This window comes from Pleurodeles waltl, chromosome 4_2 (genome assembly GCF_031143425.1).
Source record: "Pleurodeles waltl isolate 20211129_DDA chromosome 4_2, aPleWal1.hap1.20221129, whole genome shotgun sequence".
Lineage (NCBI taxonomy): Eukaryota > Metazoa > Chordata > Amphibia > Caudata > Salamandridae > Pleurodeles > Pleurodeles waltl.
In genome coordinates, this window is record NC_090443.1 from 348,325,082 (window position 1) to 348,346,710 (window position 21,629).

Sequence of the window (21,629 nt, forward strand, 5' to 3'; positions counted from 1 at the left end):
ACCAGCAAGAAATGAGAGATAAGCTGGCCCTTCTTGCCCTGAAGTAGGTAGAGGTGTGTGGCAGGTTGCCTTAGCAATATCACTTCAGGACATCTTCCCAACGTTGAACCTATGATTTCCTCTGTTGTCCCAAGCACTGCGTTCCAAAAGGGCCTTATCGAAGGGCATGACTAAAAAGTGTCTGTCAAAGTAGTCCTATCTTTTCCACAACCTCTCCAACAGCCCCCCATACTCCTGATACCCATCTATGCCAGCTTTGTTGTGATGTAGTGCCATCTATAGAGAGTTTTTAACATAGTCTCTTTTCCCCAGCATAGGACACAAAGTTGTTTGCACTGATGAATATTTTCTCCCATTGCTCCTCATCTGGTGTGATCTGCAATTCCTTTTCCCAAGAGTGTTGGAATGAAAATTTCTCTCCCTCTTGCCTAGAGTTCAGCATATCATAGATTTAAGAAGTGGTGTGCTTGTCTTCCATGCAAGTCAACACATATTTTTCAAAGGGAGCAGGTTTATGCTCGCCTCCTGTTTAATTCTTGTGTTATGAAGCCAGTGGAGCATCAGAATTTAGCAAAAGTGGATGTATGATGGAACAACGCATGCGTATATCAAGCATACCCTTAAAACATTGTCTCAGCAATGACCGCATCTTTACCACGCATGCCTTTACCATGCATGCCTTTACAACGAATTTCGTTGTAAAAGTATGTTTGGTAAAGGAACATGTGTGGTAAATTCTACCCCATCCTTGCCCCCTTACACTTGATACTATACTTTACCCCACCCAAGCCTTTAAATCTGCCCCTTCCACACCCTGCCCTGAGCCCTAAACCCCCTGCCCTCATCCCTAAAAATAACCCTGCCCTGTCCTAAAGACTACCCCGACACCCCACCCCTACCTTGAACCTTAAATCCTACCCCCGAACTGTCTAAAAACTACCCCGATCTCCCCACCCTGACCCCTAAAGCCTACCCAGCCTTGTCCCAAAAACTATCCCGACCCCTCGCCCTGAACCGTAAATCCTACCCTGCTCTGTCCTAAAAACTACCCCCGACATGAACTCTAAAACCTACCCCACATTGTCCTAAAAACAACCCCGCCCCCACCGCACCCTGAACCCTAAAACCTACCCAGCACTGCCCTAAAAACTACCTCGACTCACCACCCTGTACCCTAAAACCTACTTCACCTTGTCCTAAAAACTACCACAACCCCCTACTCCCACCCTGAATCCTAAAACCTACCCTGCCCTGTCCTAAAAACGATCACCCCCTGCCTAAACCCTGAACCCTCAAACCTACCCCGTCCTGTCCTAAAAACTATCCCCACCCCACCCTGTGCCCTAAAACCTACCCCACCCTGTCCTAAAAACTTGCCAACCGCCACACCCCATGCTGTACCCTAAAACCTAGCCTGTCCTAAAAACTCCCTCACCCTGTCCTAAAAACTACCCCGACCCCATGCCCCCACCCTAAATCCTAAAACCTACCCCACCCTGTCCTAAAACCTACCACAACCCCACAACCTCCTACCCTAAAATCTACCCTGCACTGTCCTGAAAGCTACCCCAACTCCCCTGCCCTGAACCCTAAAGCCTACCCAGACCCAAAAACTACCCTGATCCCCCGCCCTGAACCCTAAATCCTACCCCTCCTTGTCCTAAAAACTACTCCCAGGCCTGAACTCTAAAACCTACCCCACACTGTCCTAAAAACTACCCCAACCCCACCCTAGGTATTGCATTTTCACGGTTCAGCCACATGCATGGTGCAGAGCAATTGTGGTAACGCTTGCATGCTTGCGGCCTGTGTGGCTCTAGCCACATTGTAAAGGTTGTTTCCCAGCAAAAGTGCTCTAACTCTGGGGGAGCAAATTCATCTTTCATTTGTTCCGATGTTGTAATATTTTCTCGATCAGCTATTTCGACTTTGGCAGTCTGACAAGCTGACCCCAAAAGCCACGGGGATGAGACCACCATCATACCGGCGGCCTCACCCCCTGTCATATTACGATGTTTTCACCGGGGAGACCGGCAGAAACTTTTTATTACAACGGTTCTGCTGGTCAGCCTAGTGGAAACAGTGCCACGGCATTGGCCTAGGCTCCCTTCAGGGGTACACATATCTTGGGTGCCTGAGCTCACATGGAGTCCCAACCTCTGCCCCTTGCTAAACAGTAACAGGGAAGACCTGGCTTGGTTGAGCGAACTGCCACTCAACCTGATGGGCAGGATTGCTCTATTCAAAATGATGGCACTCCCTAGGATGCTGTACGTGCTACAGAAAGTTTTCCTTCAGATTCCACCACCATTGTATAATGCACTAACATCCCTGTTGTCCGAGTTTCTCTGGGCCAGCAGTCCACCTAGGGTGGCATTTAACAAATGCGCCCGGCCACATATAATGGGGGACTAGTCATGGCAGACATTTGTCTGTACTACTGGGAAACACACTTACTGACAGTGAATGACTGGCTACATGGGGGATGGGAGGACCTGGCGTTTTGGGGGGAAGTAGCACTTATTGGACTGGACAACATCACACATATTCTCTACTGTGCACCAATCTCCATACATTTGCCAGAACCGACCTGGGTGGTCTTGAAGACTTGGAGAGCGCCACTACAGTGGACGGGCTGGGACCATAAACTTACCCTGGAAACTCCCCTGTGGGCGAGTGGGTGGCTGGCATGGGTGGGAACGCTGGAGGGTTTCCAGGGATTGGACCAAGTTGATATATTGTGCTTGGGCAGATTCTGGTCCAAGACCAGTATCCACTCCTTCTAAGAATAGCAGACTGAGTTTCATGTGCACAAATCCCAATTCCTTCGCTATTTTCAACTCTGACATGCCCTTGCTACTTACCAGGAGGCCCTTGGGGAAGTCTTGGAGTATAGTCCTCTTGAAGCTTGGGTGCTGATGGGTCACTTGGGTAAAGGAGGGAGTTCTCAGATTTAAAGGACCCTAGTCACACACTCACCCACTAAGCTGACCACCTTGAGGGAACAATAGGAGAAGTGGGTCGGCCCTTTGGAGGAGGCGGGCTGGTAAGACGCTTTTAGGCTCCTCGCACCCTGTCAATTTTGGTGCTTAAATAAAAAAAATTATAACAGGCATATGTTATGCCTTATCACCTTTGGAGAACCTGGTTGTGCTCATCACCTGCATGCTTGCACTGCCCAGAACCTAAGGGGGTGTTCTATCATGTGGTATTATCCTGCCCAATCATCTAGAACTTCTAGTTACATATCTTCTTCACACTGTTTAGGGTGGTGGGGCAACAGCTTGAGCCTACTTCTAGGTTTGCCTTACAGGGTATCCTTGATGATATGGGTGGCTCCCGAGGTAAGAGGGCATTAGTGGGGTTGGGGACATTATTGACCAAGAGAGACATTGCTAAACATTGGAGTTCTCCCAGTGCGCCCCCTCTGGCAGGCTGGAGAAAAGGAATGGATTGGTGTGCAAAGCTGGTGGAGACAATATATATGTGGCAGTCCCCGCAGGCACTAACGAGTCTGGGGCAAGTGGTGGATCTGCTATGTGTTGGAGAGCACTGAGGGGTTGAGTGCTAGGTGCCAGGCTGGACAACGGACGTCAATTCACCGAAATGCCAGGGGTAGCGTAAGTGACATCACATGCCGTTTCACCTCCACTTTCACACACACACATCCTTCTATATAAACACACAATCACACTTACATGCACTCGCTCACATAATCACTCTCACCTGCAAGCACGCACACAACTTACATTTAAAAGCATTTTTACTTACCTCAGCTGCCATGGAAGGTCATATTCCAGCTAATTGTACTCCATTTTTATTACACTAATAGCGAGTAATATATTATTATTCACTATCAATATAATAACAAATTAACAGAAAACAAAGTGAGTGGAGTCCCAACTGACGTCCAAAAGGACGAGCTGACCGTGTATTCCTGGCACTGAATTTTCCTACTCTAAGGCCAGGGGCTGCAAAGGCAGTGCCAGGGGTCGCAGAGTACAAGCCAGGGGTTGCATCTGTGTCCCCCAGTGACCCCTAAATGTTGTCCATGGGCTCGACGTCCATTGGTGGGTCAGGCAAAGTTTGTTTTGTTAAACATTAATAAAAAATAGTTCTTATAAAAAAGCAACTAATCCGTAATGAGAAAAAAGAATACATGAAAATAGTGTTTGTAGAGGCGGAGTGGCAAGATGGGCATGATAAAGGAAGCTAAAAAGAGAACGCTTAGTATCAACATCAATGAGCAACAAATAACAACGCAGTATCTCTGAAGTAGTGTAAACGAAGGAGCCAGGAGCACACTAAGTCAAACCACTATTCACACAGTATCATGTGTTGTTAGAAAGTTGATAGTGATTCTTAGATATAATTTCCAAATGAAAGAAGCCTTGGCTATAACCTCCAAAGTAAATAAATGTGGAGAATCAATCAATCACTGCATTTGTAAAGCGTGCTACATACCCGTGAGGGTCTCAAGGCGCTGGGGAGGGGGGGTGCTACTGGTCGAAGAGCCAGGTCTTGAGGAGTCTTCTGAAGGCCAGCAGGTCCTGGGTCTGTCGTAGGATGGTGGGGAGAGTGTTCCAGGTCTTGGCGGCGAGGTAGGAGAAGGATCTGCCGCCGGCGGTGGTTTTTCGGATGCGGGGGACTGTGGCGAGGGTGAGGTTGGCTGAGCGGAGGCTTCGGGTGGGGGTGTGGAAGCTGAGTCGGTTGTTGAGGTAGGTGGGTCCGGTGTTGTGCAGTGCTTTGTGTGCGTGGATCAGGAGCTTGAAGGTGATCCTTTTGTTGACGGGGAGCCAGTGCAGGCCTCTCAGGTGGAGTGTGATGTGGCTGCGGCGGGGGACATCGAGGATGAGTCGGGCTGAGGCGTTCTGGATGCGTTGGAGTCGTCTCAGGAGCTTGTTTGTAGTTCCTGAGTAGAGGGCGTGCCCGTAGTCGAGTCTGTTGGTGATGAGGGCCTGGGTAATGGTTTTTCACGTGTCGAGGGGGATCCATTTGAAGATCCTACGGAGCATACGGAGGGTGTTGAAGCAGGACGCGGAGATGGCGTTGACTTGCCTGGTCATGGAGAGAGAGGAGTCGAGGATGACCCCCAGGTTGCGTGCATGGTCTGTGGGTTCCAGGGCTGTGCCTAGTGACGTGGGCTACCAAGAGTCGTCCCAGGCTGATGGGGTGGGTCCGAGAATGAGGACCTCCGTCTTGTCTGAGTTCAGCTTCAGTCTGCTGTCCTTCATCCAGTCGGCTACGGCCTTCATTCCTCGGTGGAGGTTAGCTTTGGCGGTGTGGGGATCTTCGGTGAGGAATATGATCAGCTGGGTATCGTCGGCGTAGGAGATGATGTTGAGGTTGTGTTGTCATGCAACGTGGGCGAGGGGGGCCATGTAGATATTGAACAGTGCCGGGCTGAGGGAGGATCCCTGTGGGACGCCGCAGATGATCTCGGTGGTTTTGGAGCGGAAGGGTGGGAGGCGGACGCTCTGGGTTCTGCCGGAGAGGAAGGATGTGGTCCAGGCCAGGGCCTTCTCTTGGATACCAGCGTCATGGAGGCGTGCTGATAGGGTGCGGTGGCAGACCGTGTCAAAGGCTGCTGATAGGTCCAGGAGGATGAGGGCGGCTGTTTCTCCTTTGTCCATCAGGGTCCGGATGTCGTAAGTGGCGGCGATGAGGGCGGTCTCGGTGCTGTGGTTACTGCGAAAACCGGATTGGGAAGGGTCCAGGATGTTGTTAACTTCGAGGTAGCGGGTCAGCTGTTTGTTGACAATCTTCTCGGTCACTTTTGCCGGTAAAGGGAGCAGGGAGATGGGCTGGAAGTTCTTGAGGTCCTTGGGGTCCGCCTTGGGCTTCTTCAGAAGGGCGTTGATCTCGGCGTGCTTCCAGCTTTCTGGGAAGGTTGCTGTCTCGAAGGAACAGTTGATTGTTTTCCGGAGGTGGGGAGCGATGGCTGCGCTGGCTTTGTTGAAGACGTGGTGAGGGCAGGGGTCCGATGGGGATCCGGAGTGGATGGAGTTCATGGTTTTGATGGTGTCTTTGTCGCTGATGCTGGACCAGACGGTCAGGCGACTGGTGCAAGTGGTAGTCGCAAAGGTGGTGGACTCGGTGGTGGGTGCGGGGGGGTCGGGGTTGAAGCTGACGTGGATGTCGTGATCTTGCGGTGGAAGAAGGTGGCCAGGGAGTCGCACAGGTCATGAGATGGCGGGATGTCGTTGGTGATGGAGCTGGGGTTGGAGAGTTCTTTCACGATGCTGAAGAGCTCTTTGGTGTTGTGTGCATTGTTGTCTAGGCGGTCCTTGAAGGCGGTCTTCTTGGCGGTCCTGATGAGTTGGTGGTGTCTGCGGGTGGCGCTCTTGAGGGCTGTGTGGTTGTCTGGTGTTCGGTCGTGGAGCCATTTCTTCTCCAGCTTCCGACAGGTGTGCTTGGAGATCCGGAGGTCCTCGGTGAACCAGGCGGCTTTCTTGTTGGTGTGGTTGGTTGTAGGGGTCTTGAGAGGGGCGAGGGTGTTGGCGCAGTCGTTGATCCACTGTGTGAGGTTGGTCGCGGCGGTGTCTGGGTCAGTGGGGTCGGTGGGTGGTCTCAGGGCGAGGGCGGTAGTCAGTTGGTCCTCGGTGACCTTGCCCCAGCAGCTGTGTGGTAGCTGTTGGGTGCGGTGGTGTGTGGTGGGTTTTCTGAAGGTGAAGTGGACGCATCTGTGGTCGGTCCAGTGTGGTTCGGTGGTGTGGTTGAAGTAGAAGTGGGGGCTTGCGGAGAAGATGGGGTCGAGCGTGTGTCCAGCGGCTTGAGTAGGTGTTGTTACGAGCTGTTTGAGTCCGAGGTTGGCGAGGTCGTCGATCAGGGCGGTGGAGTTGGCGTCGTTGTTGTTCTCGAGGTGGAAGTTCAGGTCCCCAAGGAGGATGTAGTCCGTGGAAGCGAGGGCGTGGGTGCTGATGAGGTCGGCGATGGTGTCACTGAACTGTGGGCGTGGTCCGGGAGGTCTGTAGATGAGAGATCCTCTGAGGGTGGTGTTGGGGTCGGTGTGGATCTGGAAGTGCATGTGCTCGGCGGTGGTGAGGGTGTGATCGGTGTTCGTTGAGATTTTGATGGACTCTTTGTGGATGATGGCGATTCCTCCTCCCACTCAGTTGGTGCGGTCTCTGCAGGAGATCTTGTAGCCCTGTCGGATGGCTATGGCGATGTCTGGTGCTGAGGAGGCGTTCAGCCAGGTCTCCGTCAGGAAGGCGACGTCGGGGGCGGTGGAGTCTAGGAGGTCCCAAAGTTCGATGGCGTGCTTGTGAGCGGATCCGGTGTTGAGGAGGATGCAGCGGAGGTGGTTGGGTTCTCTGGCTGGTGGTGTGGAGGGTTGGATGCTGGTGAATCTGCAGTTCCGGCAGGTGAAAGGCCCCTGGGTTCGTTTCGGGGTGGCCCGGTAGCAGGGGTGGTCTCGTCTGGTGTTGAGTGCGTGGAGGGTGTTTGCGTCGTAGTGCAGTCTGGCGTTGCGGGGGGTGCGGGTTCCCGGGGTTCTGGTGCTGGGTGCGGTCCAGGCGCAGACGGGCTTGCCTTAGGCGTGCCAGCGGCGCGCCTGCTGCGCGCGGCCGCTTCGCGGCCTCCATATGAGGGCAGAGGGAGGGAGGAGCAGTTGGGAGGTGTGAGCGGGGCGGCCAATGAGAGTGAAGGGGGTGGGGCAGCAGGGGCTCAGCGGCGAGGGAAAAACCCGGGGAAATCCCGGGGAAAAAACGGCGGGAAAAGACGGCGGGAGAGGGACAACAGAGCACAGGGGTACAGAAAGCAAAACACAGGGGCACAGAATGAAAAAATGAAGTGGCACAGAAGCTAAGCGCAGGGGTACAGAAAAAAGGGAGCGAGTAGTCAGGCAGCAAAAGCGGCAACGGAGGTTCAACCCACAGGGGGCTGCATGGCAGATGGGGGGAGCGACCTGCCTGGAGAAGGCAGCCAAAGTCAATAGTCGTGAAGGATTCAGGTGCTATATTTTGCACAGGCAGTTTATTCTTATGATCTTTAGGCAAGTGTGATATATACCAAGGTCTTGACCACGTAAAGTGTATGTCAATCATGTATAAGCTGGGCTAATAAAGAGGAAATTATTGTTGCCCTATCCATTGGTTTACATAAGAGATCGGTCACCGTGTTTCTGAACAACTGTCCATTTTTGCTGTGTTCATTTGTTTGTCTATCGCAAGCAATGTCTAAGAGGCCGAGAGCTTCTCATCAAAATATGTTCAGCCAGGATGAAATCATAAGTGAGAGTCACACTTTAGTCCCCCTCAACCCCTGCTGTCTGACAGTCATTAAAAAGTTTAGCAATGCTTTTTGAAAACTTTTGTTTTTTGTTGGTCATTTGTTGGCTTCACCCTCAGGGTTTACCTTTTTATACAAGCGAGCTATTATCTTACACAATACGAGTAGCCCCATACTTCTTTAGAGACCCTACAAGCCAAACTAACATAAACATTCCACAAATGCTACTTGAATACTGTTAAGTATTTTGAATGGATTACCATCCTATTTAAGTGTCCATGCATTGTTTGTTGTGATCATTTCTGCATGCTGGAGCTGAATGCCTTACTTCTTGGCTTTTCTTTTTGCAGTATCTTGACCAACATTGCTCACGCCCACCAAAACATGGGCTACTGTCCTCAATTTGATGCTATTGACGATCTGCTTACAGGCCGCGAACACCTTCAGCTTTATGGGCGCCTCAGAGGCATTCCAGCAGAGGAAGTTGACATGGTAAAGTAACGTGTGTGACTAATCAACCACAATTACCACAACACGCCTATGGGGTAAAGTCCCCTGAACAGGGCGTAAACAGTGAATTGTTAGATGTAGCTATAGCAAAGTATTTTAAAGGCCAGAAAACAGCAGTTTGAAATTCCGCAGAAATGTAAAATCAGATTTTGTACTTTTAGGTGATTAGTAGATTCTTAATGTATTCCTCATAATAACTGCCCTCATCTTCTTTACTAGCTTACCCCTACCCTCCCCCAAATCCCAGGCTTCATGGTCCTCTCTGCAAATCCATTATGCACTGCTTATCCAAACACCCACCCTGAATCTCACAATCTTAATGTTGTGTTATTTTATTCTCATGTATCATTAGAATGATCTTATAGCCCTTCCGGCATTTCCTAGATTCCATCATAGACAAGTGTCGCAGTTCTTCCTTGATGATAAATTTGGGTATTGTGTTCTTGTCCTTATGCAAGACTATAGAAGAATTGCACAGTGTGGCAATTATTCTGTTAGGAATCAGGGCATCTGCGGGTATGTTTTTTTTACATATGCTTTGTTATTGTATAATTAATTGTATCTATAAAACAGACAGGTGTGTACTTAATAAATATCTTTTTTTAAGATGAATTCTCAACTCTTTTTCCCAGGTGGCAGCTTGGGGCATTGAAAAACTGGGGCTCACAAAATATGCAGATGTGATCGCTGGGACGTACAGTGGCGGCAACAAGCGCAAGCTGTCCACTGCTATTGCTCTTATAGGATGTCCTCCCGTGGTGCTGCTGGTAAGATACACAATATCTAGCAGCTACACCATGTTTTTGTTCATAGTATGTCAGCCACATTCACTTAAAGGACAAGACTTTGTCAAATGGATCGCAGTGTCAATAAGGGACAATATGCTGCTTTGCCCAAAGTTTGACTAGTGACAAGTTTGAGTGCAGAGCTAGGCAAAATGTCTTCATTGACACTTTTATTCTGCCTTTTTATTTGTTTTACATATCTTATGCAGAGTTCATCTACTGGCAAAATGTAAAACGAAAATTTAACATTTAATTCAGAAGGAACAGAACGCACCCCTCTGTCTTGTATGGGACAGTAAATTCTTGTGGCAGAATTTCGTTTGTGTTAAGCATCATTTTATCCAGACAAAATACTTAATATCTCCACAGTTTACGATCTGCCCAATTATTTTCAGATCACTGCAATTCTTTTAGAGAGGTAATTCAGCAAGGGTCTCAAAACCCATCCCCAGCACCCAAGACCAGGGGCCTGATTTAAGCTTCGGAGTACGGATTGTACTCCGTCACCATGCTGAAGTACCCGTCCTCTGCCTTTAGAGTTGCCCACCAGCCCAGTGGACAGCTTCAGTCATTGACAGACCACTCAGTCAAACATGACATCCACCCCTCAAACGTTTAGCAAGTTTTGGCTTCTTCAAAAACCTAATCCCAAAGTGAGATTTTGTTTCTGAAAAATACAAAAACGAATGACATCTAGACCATGGAAATCTTCTTCCATTATGTGGGGGTAATTTAAATGTATTTACTATCCCTTACTGTCACATTTTTCATGGCGGTAAGGGAGAATAAAAACTGTCCATTCCAGTACCCACTCTAAACCGGGCTGGCATTTGAGTGGCCAAACCTCCAACTGCCCTTACCTCATTGAGCTGTGGTAGGAGTATGTCGGCGACAGAGACGACGTATGCTCCCTTACTGACATACTTAAGGTCCACTCGATCGTAAATCAGTAGGGCAGAACTTCAGTTTGGCAGCGAGAGAGTACTCTGTCACTATTTCGACCGAGCACCCTCTCTGCCAAACTGTGAAGCACCCATTATATCCCTTCTGTTGCCAAACTCGCCTCACTGCAGCGCTGTGCTCCTGCTGTGGCATGCAGTCACTGTCCAAAGTTATCACCTGATATCACCTTCCTGACGTGCCCGCATATTGACTCCCTGTCCTGTTGCTGTGAACAGCGCTCCACTGCTCATGGGGGCTGGGTTTGTGCTTTATAAATACCTCCAATAAAAGAAAGTGAAGGTGGAATTCTGTGGCTTTTACCGACTCTCCGGGATGCAGGTCAGATGTTTTTTTGCAATCGGGTTTAATTTGTGTATGCTAGAGATTTTCTTTGTCTGACGTGCACCAGAGCTGATTTGTTCCCCTGGAACAGTATTCCCAGGGAGCTTTATTCTCTTCACATTTTGGCTGACAGTTGTTTAAAACAATCAATGAACAAAAGTCTCTGTCTTCTTTCACTTTGTTCTCTTCGGTGAAGTTAAAGTCATTAAATGTCTTCTGTAACGTGTCCATTCACACTTTTTAATGTTTTACATTTAAAAATGCATAGGCGAGATACGGGCCAAATTAAAGTAACAAAAATGGAATTGATATAGAAAAGAGGGTCAGCACTCAAGGAGTAAAGGGTGTGGGTCACAATATGGCTGCTTTGCATTCTGGTAGCTACAGTTGACATCTTTTCGCTTTTTTGCGGTTCGTTGTTTTACATATATTGCTGCCATACTCTGTCTTCGGAAAAGCCTGGGTCCCCGGTGTTTCGCAGCGTTTCATGCTCACTAGAAGAGGTGCTTCATCAATCGGGATGGTAAAATCTCTCCCGGGCGTGGCGCTCATCAACTAACTCTTCAAGATCACATTTTAATAAACATTACAAGTGGGCGTAGCCAAAATCTTACCTGAAGGCACCAAGCACAGATAATATCAGTTGCTGGTCCTGAGTACGGCCACAGAGCACTGTGGTAATCCTGGTTCACAGACTTTCACAATTAATGTAGTCATTCAGTTGCTTTGAGTATCGCTGACTGTCCACACTGAGCCACTTCACAGCGCTGTTAAAACAATTGTCAGCTGTCCATATCGAAAGTTCTCACCGGGAGTGAACTGCCTGAGTGTGGATCATCGGTTCTAGCCCTCTGAGGAGGATGAACTTCCTTTGAAGGAACCCTGTCGCTTTTAGGAGAACGGTGGTGCCAATACAATTGAAGTGGTAAGTGAAATCGTCTTTCTAGAGGCTTATCTTTCAGGGCCAGGTTTAGCATTTGTGAGCTGGGTCCACCCCCAGGTCGCAGACCTTTAGGGGTACTCAGGAGCTGCCTACAGCACTCTTTCTGAAGTGTCTTCAAACAAAAGTGCATCTAAGCACCTGCTGCCCATGTAGGCATTTTAAATAGTTTTCTTCTCAAGGCTCTGCATTCTCTTGCCCCCTTCACTTCCACTATCACACTAATGTTTTTCAACACTCGGACATTTAAAGAGGATGAATGGGAGAGGGTGCTACTTTTGGTTTTGACATAGGCTCTCGATTGAGTAAAGGCCAACTCTGCTGTCTTTAGATTTCTACTTTTCATATTTTTCATTAATTAGACATACTGTGCCTTGGGAGTGGATGTTATATAAAAAATATAAGCAGTACTAGTTGTAGCTCATAGCGTTCAGTGCACTCTACTTTTAGTTAGGCACTCAAGCATTATTTCACATTATTTGCGAATTTCCAGCCAGCTGCTCAGAGCACATCACTTTTATGCTACAATAAAAAAGCATCATGTATTTGCATGTGTACTAGGGTTTCAAACTGTACAAACCAGCAGAGGAAGCAATGGAGTGCAGTACTGAACTTGTAGGGACATGAGGGACCAATTCAAGCCATGGACAATATATAGAGGTAGAAGAGGGGACAGAGGTGGTGCAGGGAATTAGGAGGAATCCCTTTCCAGTGGGAAGGGAAGCACTGAAGAACCTTTTGGAGCAGTCATGATGCTGACAAAAGTCTTTTGTTTATGTTCAGTCATATATTTATGCAATTCTCAATTCACAAGTTGAGGTACCTACCTACTAAAAAAACATATTATTGAGTCAAGAAGGCTTTGTGTCGAGAAGGACGCCCAGGCCCGACTCCACAGAACAAGGATAGTGTCAAATTGTGTTATTTTTGTTCATGAAACTTCACAAAATTCAACTAAAAAATTTCTCAAAGTTATGCTCTGAGGGAAAATGTGGTCTGCCGGCATCTCATGTGACCTGTTTGCGATCAAACCCCTCAGTTAAAAAAAGTTTTACAAGACAGTGTCAGGAGAATAGTTTGAGCAGAAAACGCCCCTTGGGGCCAGATGTACAAAACTTTGTTTTGGTCACAAACGGTCCAATTCGCAGAATCGGGCCATTTGCAACCAAAAAGAAGCATTTTGGAATGTACAGAGGCCCTATTTGCTATTCAGTAACCTATTACTGATCCACAAATAGGGTTTGCGTTTTGGTATTAGGAAGGGGTGTGTTTAGGGCATCCCTTTCGAATACTAAATCACACCGGTATGTGTGAATGCTTTATGACCGAAATGTGGTTGCCAAACATTTGCATTTTACTGCATACTTCAAGTAGGTGGTAACCCTTTCACGAATGGGAAGAGGTCCCCAAGGGGCCCGTTTCCCTTTGAGAATGGATGGAAAAATATTTTAAGAGCAGACAGTGGTCTCATGGACTACTGTCTACTATTAAAAAATAAAAAGAAAGCTTTTCAATTGTATTTTTGAAATGCATCCTGCTTTCCTTTATCCCCTTGGCTGCAAGGCCTTTTCCCCCACCTGTGCCAGGCCTGTTTTTTGGCTGTTTGAGGTAGTTCGCACTTAGGGCCCCATACATTTTTGTCCACATAAGCTATCCACGCCACATTTGCGTCCTTTTTTCCAACATTCTTGGGATTTTAAAGGTACCCAGAGTTTGTGGGTTCCCCTGGAGGAGACCAAGAAATTAGCCAAAATACAGCTAAAATTAGAGTTTTTGATGAAAAATGGGAAAAATACTGCAAAAGAAAGCATCATTTTTTCCCCTGCAAATAGCATCAACAAAAGGTTTTAGGTGCTAAAATCACCATCTTCCCAGCTTTCAGGAACAGGCAGACTTGAATAAAAAACAACTTTTTCAACACAGTTTTGGAATTTTACTGGGACATACCACATTTTTACTATTTTTGTGGTTTTAGTCTCCTTCCAGTTAGTGATAGAAATGAGTTTGAAATCAATGGTGGATCCTGGAGAGCTAAACATTTCTGGAAAGTAGACATAATTCAAAATTCAGCACGGGGTCATCTGTGTAGATCCTTAAAGGTTTTCCTATAGGAAGTAATAGTACAATATTGAAATTGAGTTGAAAAAAACAGTCATTCCTGCCTATGTTTCTTCTGTAACTTTTTCCACCAGTGGCAGATTTTTGAAATCAGTATACTTTATGTTGTTGGACCCTTCTAGCTGCAGGGATATATACGGCTTGCAGGTTCATGAAGAACCCAAGGTACCCAGAGATAGCCAATAAATGAGCTGCACATTGCAATGGGGTTTCACTGTATACTGGACATACAGTAATTGATTTGGTAAAATATAAAGAGTGTAAAATAGATATCAAGGAAACCTATGTATTTCTGAAATGGGCGTAGGTTATGGAGCTTCTGTAACTTTTTCCACCAATGGCAGATTTTTGAAAGCAATATACTTTATGTTGTTGGACCCTTCTGGCTTCGAGGATATATAGGGCTTGTAGGTTCATCAAGAACCCAAGGTACCCAGAGCCAATAAAAGAGCTGCACCTTGCAATGGGTTTTCACTGTATACCGGATATACAGTAATTCATTTGGTAAAATATAAAGAGTGAAAAATAGGTATCAAGGAAACCTATGTATTTCTGAAATGGACACAAGTTATGGAGCTTAGAAGCAGTGGTTATTTGCACATCTCCGACCTCGTGGGGCCCCAATACTAGCATGTGAATTAAAGGGCATTTCTCAAAATTACTTCTTTATTACACACTGTCTTACATTTAGAAAGCAAAAATGTAGAGAAAAACAATTGGCAATAACACATGCTCTTCTATTCTGTATTCCCTCAAGTCTCTCAATACAAATGGTACCTCACTTGTGTGAGTAGGCCTAGTGCCTGCGACAGGAAACACCACCTAAATGCAACGTGGACACCACATTTTTCCACTGAAAACTCACACGTTTTTTGCAATGTGCCTAATTGTGGATTTTGGGCTCTAGCTCAGATGGCACCTACCAAACCTATACATTTTTGAAAACTAGACAACTAGGAGAATCCAGGATGGGGTTACTTTATGGGGCGCTCATCAGGTTTTGGCATCCAGAATCCTTTGCAAACCTCAATATTGGGCCACAAAAACACTTTTTCCTCACATTTCGGTGATGGAAAGTTCTTAAATCTGAGGGGAGCCACAAACTTCCTTCCACCCAGCATTCCCCAAGTCTCCTAATAAAAATAATACCTCACTTGTGTGGGTAGGCCTGGTGCCCGCGACAGGAAACGCCTCAAAGCGCAACGTGGACACATCACATTTTTACACTGAAAATGCATGTGTTTTTTGCAATTCACCTAGTTGCAGATTTTGAGCTCTAGCTCAGCCAGCTTTAGGGAAATCTACCAAACCTATACATTTTTTAAAACTAGATTCCCAGGGGAATCAAGGATGAGTGACTTGTGTGGCTTTCACCAGATTCTGCTTCCCATAATACATTGCAAACTCAAAATGTGTCTAAAAAACAATTTTTCCTCACATTTCGGTGATGGAAAGTTCTTGAATCTGAGGGAAGCCACAAATTTCCTTCCACCCAGCGTTCCCCCAATGTTTCCCAATAAAGCTGGTACCTCACTTGTATAGATAGGCCTAGTGCCCGCGACAGGGAAGGGCCCATAACACAATGTGGACACATCAAAATTATCTATTGCAAAACTACCTGTTTTTGCAAGGGAGGGCACCTGTGTTTTTGGTTCTGGGCTTGGCAGCCATCTAGGGAAACCTACCAAACACAGACATTTCTGAAAACTAAACACCTGAGGGAGTCTAGGGAGGTGTGACTTGCATGGATCCCCTAGCATTTTCTAACCCAGAATCCCCTGCAAACCGCAACTTTAGATAAAAAAAATCAAAATGTCCTCACATTTCTGTGTTGGATCACTGCCCTTGCATAAATTTCCTACCACCCAGCATTCTCCTCAGTCTCCCGATAAAAATGATACCTCACTTGTGTAAGTGGGCCAAGTGCCTGAGACAGGGAAGGGCCAAAAACATGTAGAAATTGGGGGGGCACCAAAGCAGTTTTTTTTTCCCTAACTTTTTAGGCTGACCAAGCTTTGGACACCCACACAAGTGGGGCAGAATTTTTATTGGTACAGATGCGACAATGCTGGGTGGTAGGAATGTTGTGGATTCCTGTGGATTCCAGAAGATTCCATCACAGAAATGTAGGAAAAATATGTGATTTCGGGCAAAGTTGAAGGTTTGCAGGGCATTGTGGGTACAAAAATGATGTGGGGTGCATGTGAAGCACACCACCCTTGACTCACCCAGATGTTTAGTTGTCATATGTGTCCGGTAGTCCTTTCCAGGTGGCAGCGTACCAAAGTCCAAAAAGTGGAGCCGTTCATTATTGCAAGTGGGACGAAATTTGGGAGTTAGCCAAGCTCTCTTGGCCCATAAGCAAAATCGAAACCCAAAAGAGTCAGATGCCCTCTTGCTTGCCATTGGGGTGAGATGCTTTAGTTTGCAGGGGGCTGAAATAATGTTCCTTCAATTGGGGTGGGGTGCATACCATGTCCATAGTGGTTGGCAGCCCCCACTCCTCTATATTTTTTTTAATTCCCTGACATGAAGTGGGCTTTCTGCCCCCCGAGTGGTGGATCAGGGGTAATTTCCCCATCTGCCCCCAGGGGGCAAGAAGGCCTTTGTCCCAATGTATTAGGGGTGAGGGCATGGCCATACCCTCACCCTCTTTTAAAAAAAAAATTCTTCCATGATGTCCAGTGGGCTTTCCGCTCCCCTTGGGTGCAGATAGGCCTAACATAAAGAGGCCGATCTATCCCCATGGGGGGCAGAAACGGCAAAAATGAATGCCCCTCGAAGGGGAGCAACCCTTGCACAAGAGGACGCCCCCCCAAACAAAAAACATATACACACAAAATAACCCCTGGAGCCTAGTGGTTTCTGCCCCACCCCCTTGAGGGTAGATGGGCCACACATAAATAGAACGATCTGCCCCCATAGGGGTCATAAACAGCCAAAATGAATCCCCCCCAAAGGGGAGTGACCCTTGCCCTAGGGGCCACCCCCCAAACTAAAACAAAACCCATACAACATAATGCCTGGTGCCTAATGGTTTCTGCCCCCTTGGGGGCTGATGGGCCTAGCATAAAAAAGCCGATCTGCCGCCAAAAGGGGCAGAAATGACCAAAATGAATGCCCCCCAAAAGGGTTTGACCCTTGCCCAAGGGGCCCATCACCAAACAAAAACAAAACACACACCATAATCCCTCCTCGTACCTGATGGTTTCTGTCCCGATTGGAGGCAGAGGGGTCCAACATAAAGAGGCCGATCTGCCCTCAAGGGGGGGGGCTGAAACGGCCAAAATGAAATCCCCCCTACGGGGAGCAACCGTTGCCCAAAGGGCCGCCTCCCCCAAAGAAAAAAAGAAAAAACATACATGCACAAAATAATCCCTGGTGCCTAGTGGTTTCTACCCCCCTTGGGGGCAGATGGGCCTGATAGAAATAGGCCGATCTGCACCCAAAGGGGGCAGGAATAGCCAAAATTAATGCCCTAAAGAGGAATGACCCTTCCCTAAGGGGCTGCTCCTCGTAGATAATTTTAAAAAAAAACTAAATCCCTGGTTTCTAGTAGACATTCTTGCTGCACAATTGCTATGTGATCGTGCAGCAGGAATGCTCAAAGGGACATCACAGGAAAGGAAAATCCTTTCCTTTCCCCTACTGCCTCTTTGTTCTTCCTGATTCCCCACCCCAAGGAGAAACTCAGTTTTTTCCAATGACGCCTAAGGCGAGTCGGGCGACCTTTAGTGACGTCAGCGCGTGGGCGTGCTGACATCATTAGATGCCATGGGGGGTCGGGGTGGCAGCGTAAGAGCTTCTGCTGCCATCCCTGCCAGGGAGTTGTTGGAGGGTGGCCCATGGGGAGAGTACTAGTGCTTCCCCGTCGGTCAGCACCAGGACGTGATGGTTACATCCTCGGCATACGACAACCGTATCCGAGGACATAACCATTACGTCCTCGGCACGGAATGGGTTAAGGAAAATGGGCTGCATTTTTAAAAAAAATGCTTTATTTAAAAGCAATCACATACATGGTGGTCTGCTGACCCCAGCAGGCCACCATCCCTGTGATGTTTGCCATACCCAATGGGTTGTAAACTGAGACCTACCTCATGAATATTAATGAAGTGGGTCTATTTGTGAATCTCTGGGAATCGCAAAAAGTGTCAAAGACACTTCTGTACATATTTGTTTGCGATTACCAAATAGCGAATCGCAAAAATTTGCTATTTGGTAATCACAGACACTAACTTTTGTACATCTGGCCCTTGGTGTGGAAAGTTTCTGTATGAACCAGTTGAAAAAATTCAGCGAATTTGCATAATGTTTGAGAAGTTTTGTGTAATATAAAATTAAAGAATTTTGCTAAATTTTCTAAAATAATTAAACTTTCGTCCAGGTGCACTCAGACCCTAGCTTTCTGATTCAAATTGTGCTTCAATAGGACTCCTTGATATAGCCAGTGATTCCATATGGTGAGATAAGGTGCCAGAGCTAGAGCCTCACCTCATGACTACAGCAAATAAACAAAAGGCTAAGATATAGTTGTCTTCTCTGTGCATGAGGAGTGCTAAAAATGGGCCGGGCCCTTCGGAATGAGAGGCACTCATAGCAGTCTTTGATTGCTAGGCCTAGCTTTCACTTTTCTGATGCCCATTTGTGAGGATGTTGGTGGTGCGTGTTATTTTTTCGTGTGTCTTGAGGATCTTAGCTGATTGCCTGCAGAACTGAAGAGCGCCTTTTGTAGAATGTACCACGATATTAACATTAGAGGTCTGTGGCCAGATTTAGCATTACTTTTTGGAGGTACTACACTGATACCCTATTTTCAGGTCCTAAATATTACGGGAAATGTGGTTTATTTTAATGTGATGTATTGTTACTGTAATGTTTCTGTTCGATTTCCGGTCCGCGTAGCAGAGTTTTATTATATATATATATATATCTGACTGTGTGTAGATTTATTGTGAAGTGCCTCGAAGCTTTTGGTCCTGCCTAGCAAAGATGTAAAATATTTCAGTTTTCATCTACATATAGTACTGCTCCCTGGATGAGTTGTACCCTATGATGTATTTAAGTACAAGGAAGAAGCAAGGACGAAAATACTATGAAACCTTCATCTAACCCATTTGAGACCTTGTGTTACCGCCGTCCAACTTAACGGTGCTCTGATTCTCCACCTTGGGAAAATAAAAACAAGCATTGGCGAAGCCAATAGGTCTGTCCTAGGCAGACATGCAGGGTTTTTTGTATTATTATTTTTTTTCAAGCACACGCAATAGAAAACAAAAGTTGTAAATTAAAACTGCTGTATGAACGTTTGTTTGTAAAGAAAATACGTAGAAAATGACCAAATACAATTTGCGCATGTTAAATGATTTTAGAAAATGAATATTAAAATTGTAAGAAAAATGATTAACTGGTCCACCATCCCAAGAAGGCCAGCCTGGCATTGAAATGCACCCCTTTTTCAGGCAGCTGTTGACGCGCGATCAGACAAAATGCTGTCACTCATAGTGCAAGACAGCACGTTGATGAAGTGGGCTTGTCTGTTGCCTTGTGCTATTTGGTGTGGTGAGCAGAAGTGAAATGTAATGGACACATGAAACAACTAGTGGACGAAGATGGCTGACCTAAAACCCTTGTGCACACGTTTTCATGTGTGTATTTTTATCACGATTTTTAAAAAAATTAGGCGGGAGAGATATTTCATTCTTTCTCTAGGCCAAGTCCTGAAAACAGTGGCAAACCTTTGTTATTTTCTCCTTTAACCTCCAATTGTCACACAAACGTACGCAGAAGCCACATAAACTTACTGAGTTAATTTCGCCAGACACATATATAGAACCATGTACCTCTAAAAGTACATTCTGAGGATATTAGCAAGTCACTGGGAGTTTGCTTGCCATATGCAGGCACGAGACCGAAAGCCGGGTGACTTTATACGTCCTTGTAACTTGGCATATCTTTATAATACAAGCAATTGCGAGTACTTTTTCATTATAATTATTTTGAAAAAAACAAACATATCGCGTTGCCGAAATCTTTAGTTCGATGTCGTATGAGTGTGTGGCTATCACCGTCTGCAGGCCAAAAGTGGCACGGCACCTGCTGAAAGCCTCTACCTGCTTAAAATGATTTTGGCCTATCGGAGACATCATTTTCCTATTTCCAGATGCGTTCTGATGTCAGAATTAGCATGTAATGGGAATCTTATGTAGGCCACACTATATATCAATACGGCTTTCCCGCAGATTATAAAGAAATTAAGGCCCAGGTTTATGAAGCGCCAACTAGTAGCATCATTTTTTTTAATGCTAGTGTGGCAATAGTGTGGCAAAAACGCTGCACCATATTTACAAAGTGGTGCCCGCAAAAGTGGCACAGTGGAATCTGATCCACTGTGTCATTTGTAGCTGCATTTTTAGCACCTACACAGAGTAAAGAGGCACACTGATATTTGTAATGGGCCTCTATGTACTTTGCAGGATTAGGGCTAACATTGTTGGTGCTAATCCTGCAAAGTACAACAGTAGCATCAAAAAGTATGACGCCATTAACTCTAACCTGCACCATGGTTCACCGTACGTTAAATACGGTGCACACATGGTGGCATTAGGGGTGCGCAAAGGGCCGCAAGAAAACTAGCGCTTCATGACTTGAAGCGCCACTGTTCTTAAATATGAGCCTAAATATGTTTCAATATGACAGATCCTACACGCAGTATGGCTAGTGACCTTGTTGACATAATTGGCACCTTTACTTTCAAAATTAACTTTCAGGACGAACCAACGACAGGGATGGATCCTCATTCCCGCCGCTTCCTGTGGAATTCGATCGTCAGTATCATCAAAGATGGACGGGCGGTTGTTTTGACATCACACAGGTAACAACACATAGTCCATTTTTCACTCTCTATATTGGAAATAGGGCTATTTCTCCGTCATTTTTCAAAGCAATTTGTTATTATTTTCAGCATGGAAGAATGCGAAGCTCTCTGCACCCGACTGGCTATAATGGTGAAGGGGTCCTTCAAGTGCCTGGGCACAATACAACATCTAAAATACAAGTATGTCTACTATTTTCATTTTCTCTCAATTGAAAATTAGCACCAATTTCGTCACATGCACTCGTCGGTCAGTGTAAATGCTCATTTGTACATCTCAAGTTGTGCAAATATCAGTGCGAAATTGCGCCAACAAATTTGTGCCACAAATATTTGTGCAGAATTGTGCTGGAACTGACCATATGTCACGTGGGTTCGTATAGGGATCTCAAGTTTCCTTTGCTGAACTCTTTCACAAATTCCATATGTCACTGATGTTCAAGTGATTGCACGTCCGCTATAAAAGTGCTGTTGCTTTCCAAATAATCGGTTTTCAGCCCAAAGTGAAAACGTAATATATTTCTGTATTAAATCCAATTTTTCGCTCTGTAGGTCGCGTGACTTCCGGTTTATCTGGTGATTGGCGTTTTGGTCAATATTCCATGTACTTGTCCCAATCAGTTTACATATCATATTTTAGCTTAATAAAACCTCCTGAGGGTAGTAAGCACTATGTAAATACAATTTACATTTAATATGATGTGACGCTTAATTATGCCAGGGGTGCCGACTACAGAGGGCAAGCAAATTCCTGCCCCTCGCCTACACCTCAAAAAGGAAAGAAGGACTTGCACAACCCTTCCACCTCATTAGTGGTAACAGTCCAATGTTGGGTGTCCCACATATAAGTTTCATGATGTGGGCCGGCAAGAAAGCAACACAGAGCACG

The 21,629-nt window shown here is 46.3% G+C and overlaps 1 protein-coding gene across 3 annotated transcripts in view; it reads left to right on the forward strand.

Annotated features, from left to right (window-relative positions):
- The window catches only part of ABCA4 (ATP binding cassette subfamily A member 4), a 1,046,570-nt gene that overhangs the window by 1,003,344 nt on the left and 21,597 nt on the right, over positions 1 to 21,629 (forward strand). For all 3 annotated transcript variants that reach the window (XM_069231419.1, XM_069231421.1, XM_069231420.1), the window contains 4 exons: positions 8,580 to 8,721; positions 9,372 to 9,506; positions 20,637 to 20,740; positions 20,831 to 20,923. In XM_069231419.1, the coding sequence (XP_069087520.1) occupies positions 8,580 to 8,721; positions 9,372 to 9,506; positions 20,637 to 20,740; positions 20,831 to 20,923 (474 nt within the window). The remainder of the gene's footprint in view (positions 1 to 8,579; positions 8,722 to 9,371; positions 9,507 to 20,636; positions 20,741 to 20,830; positions 20,924 to 21,629) is intronic.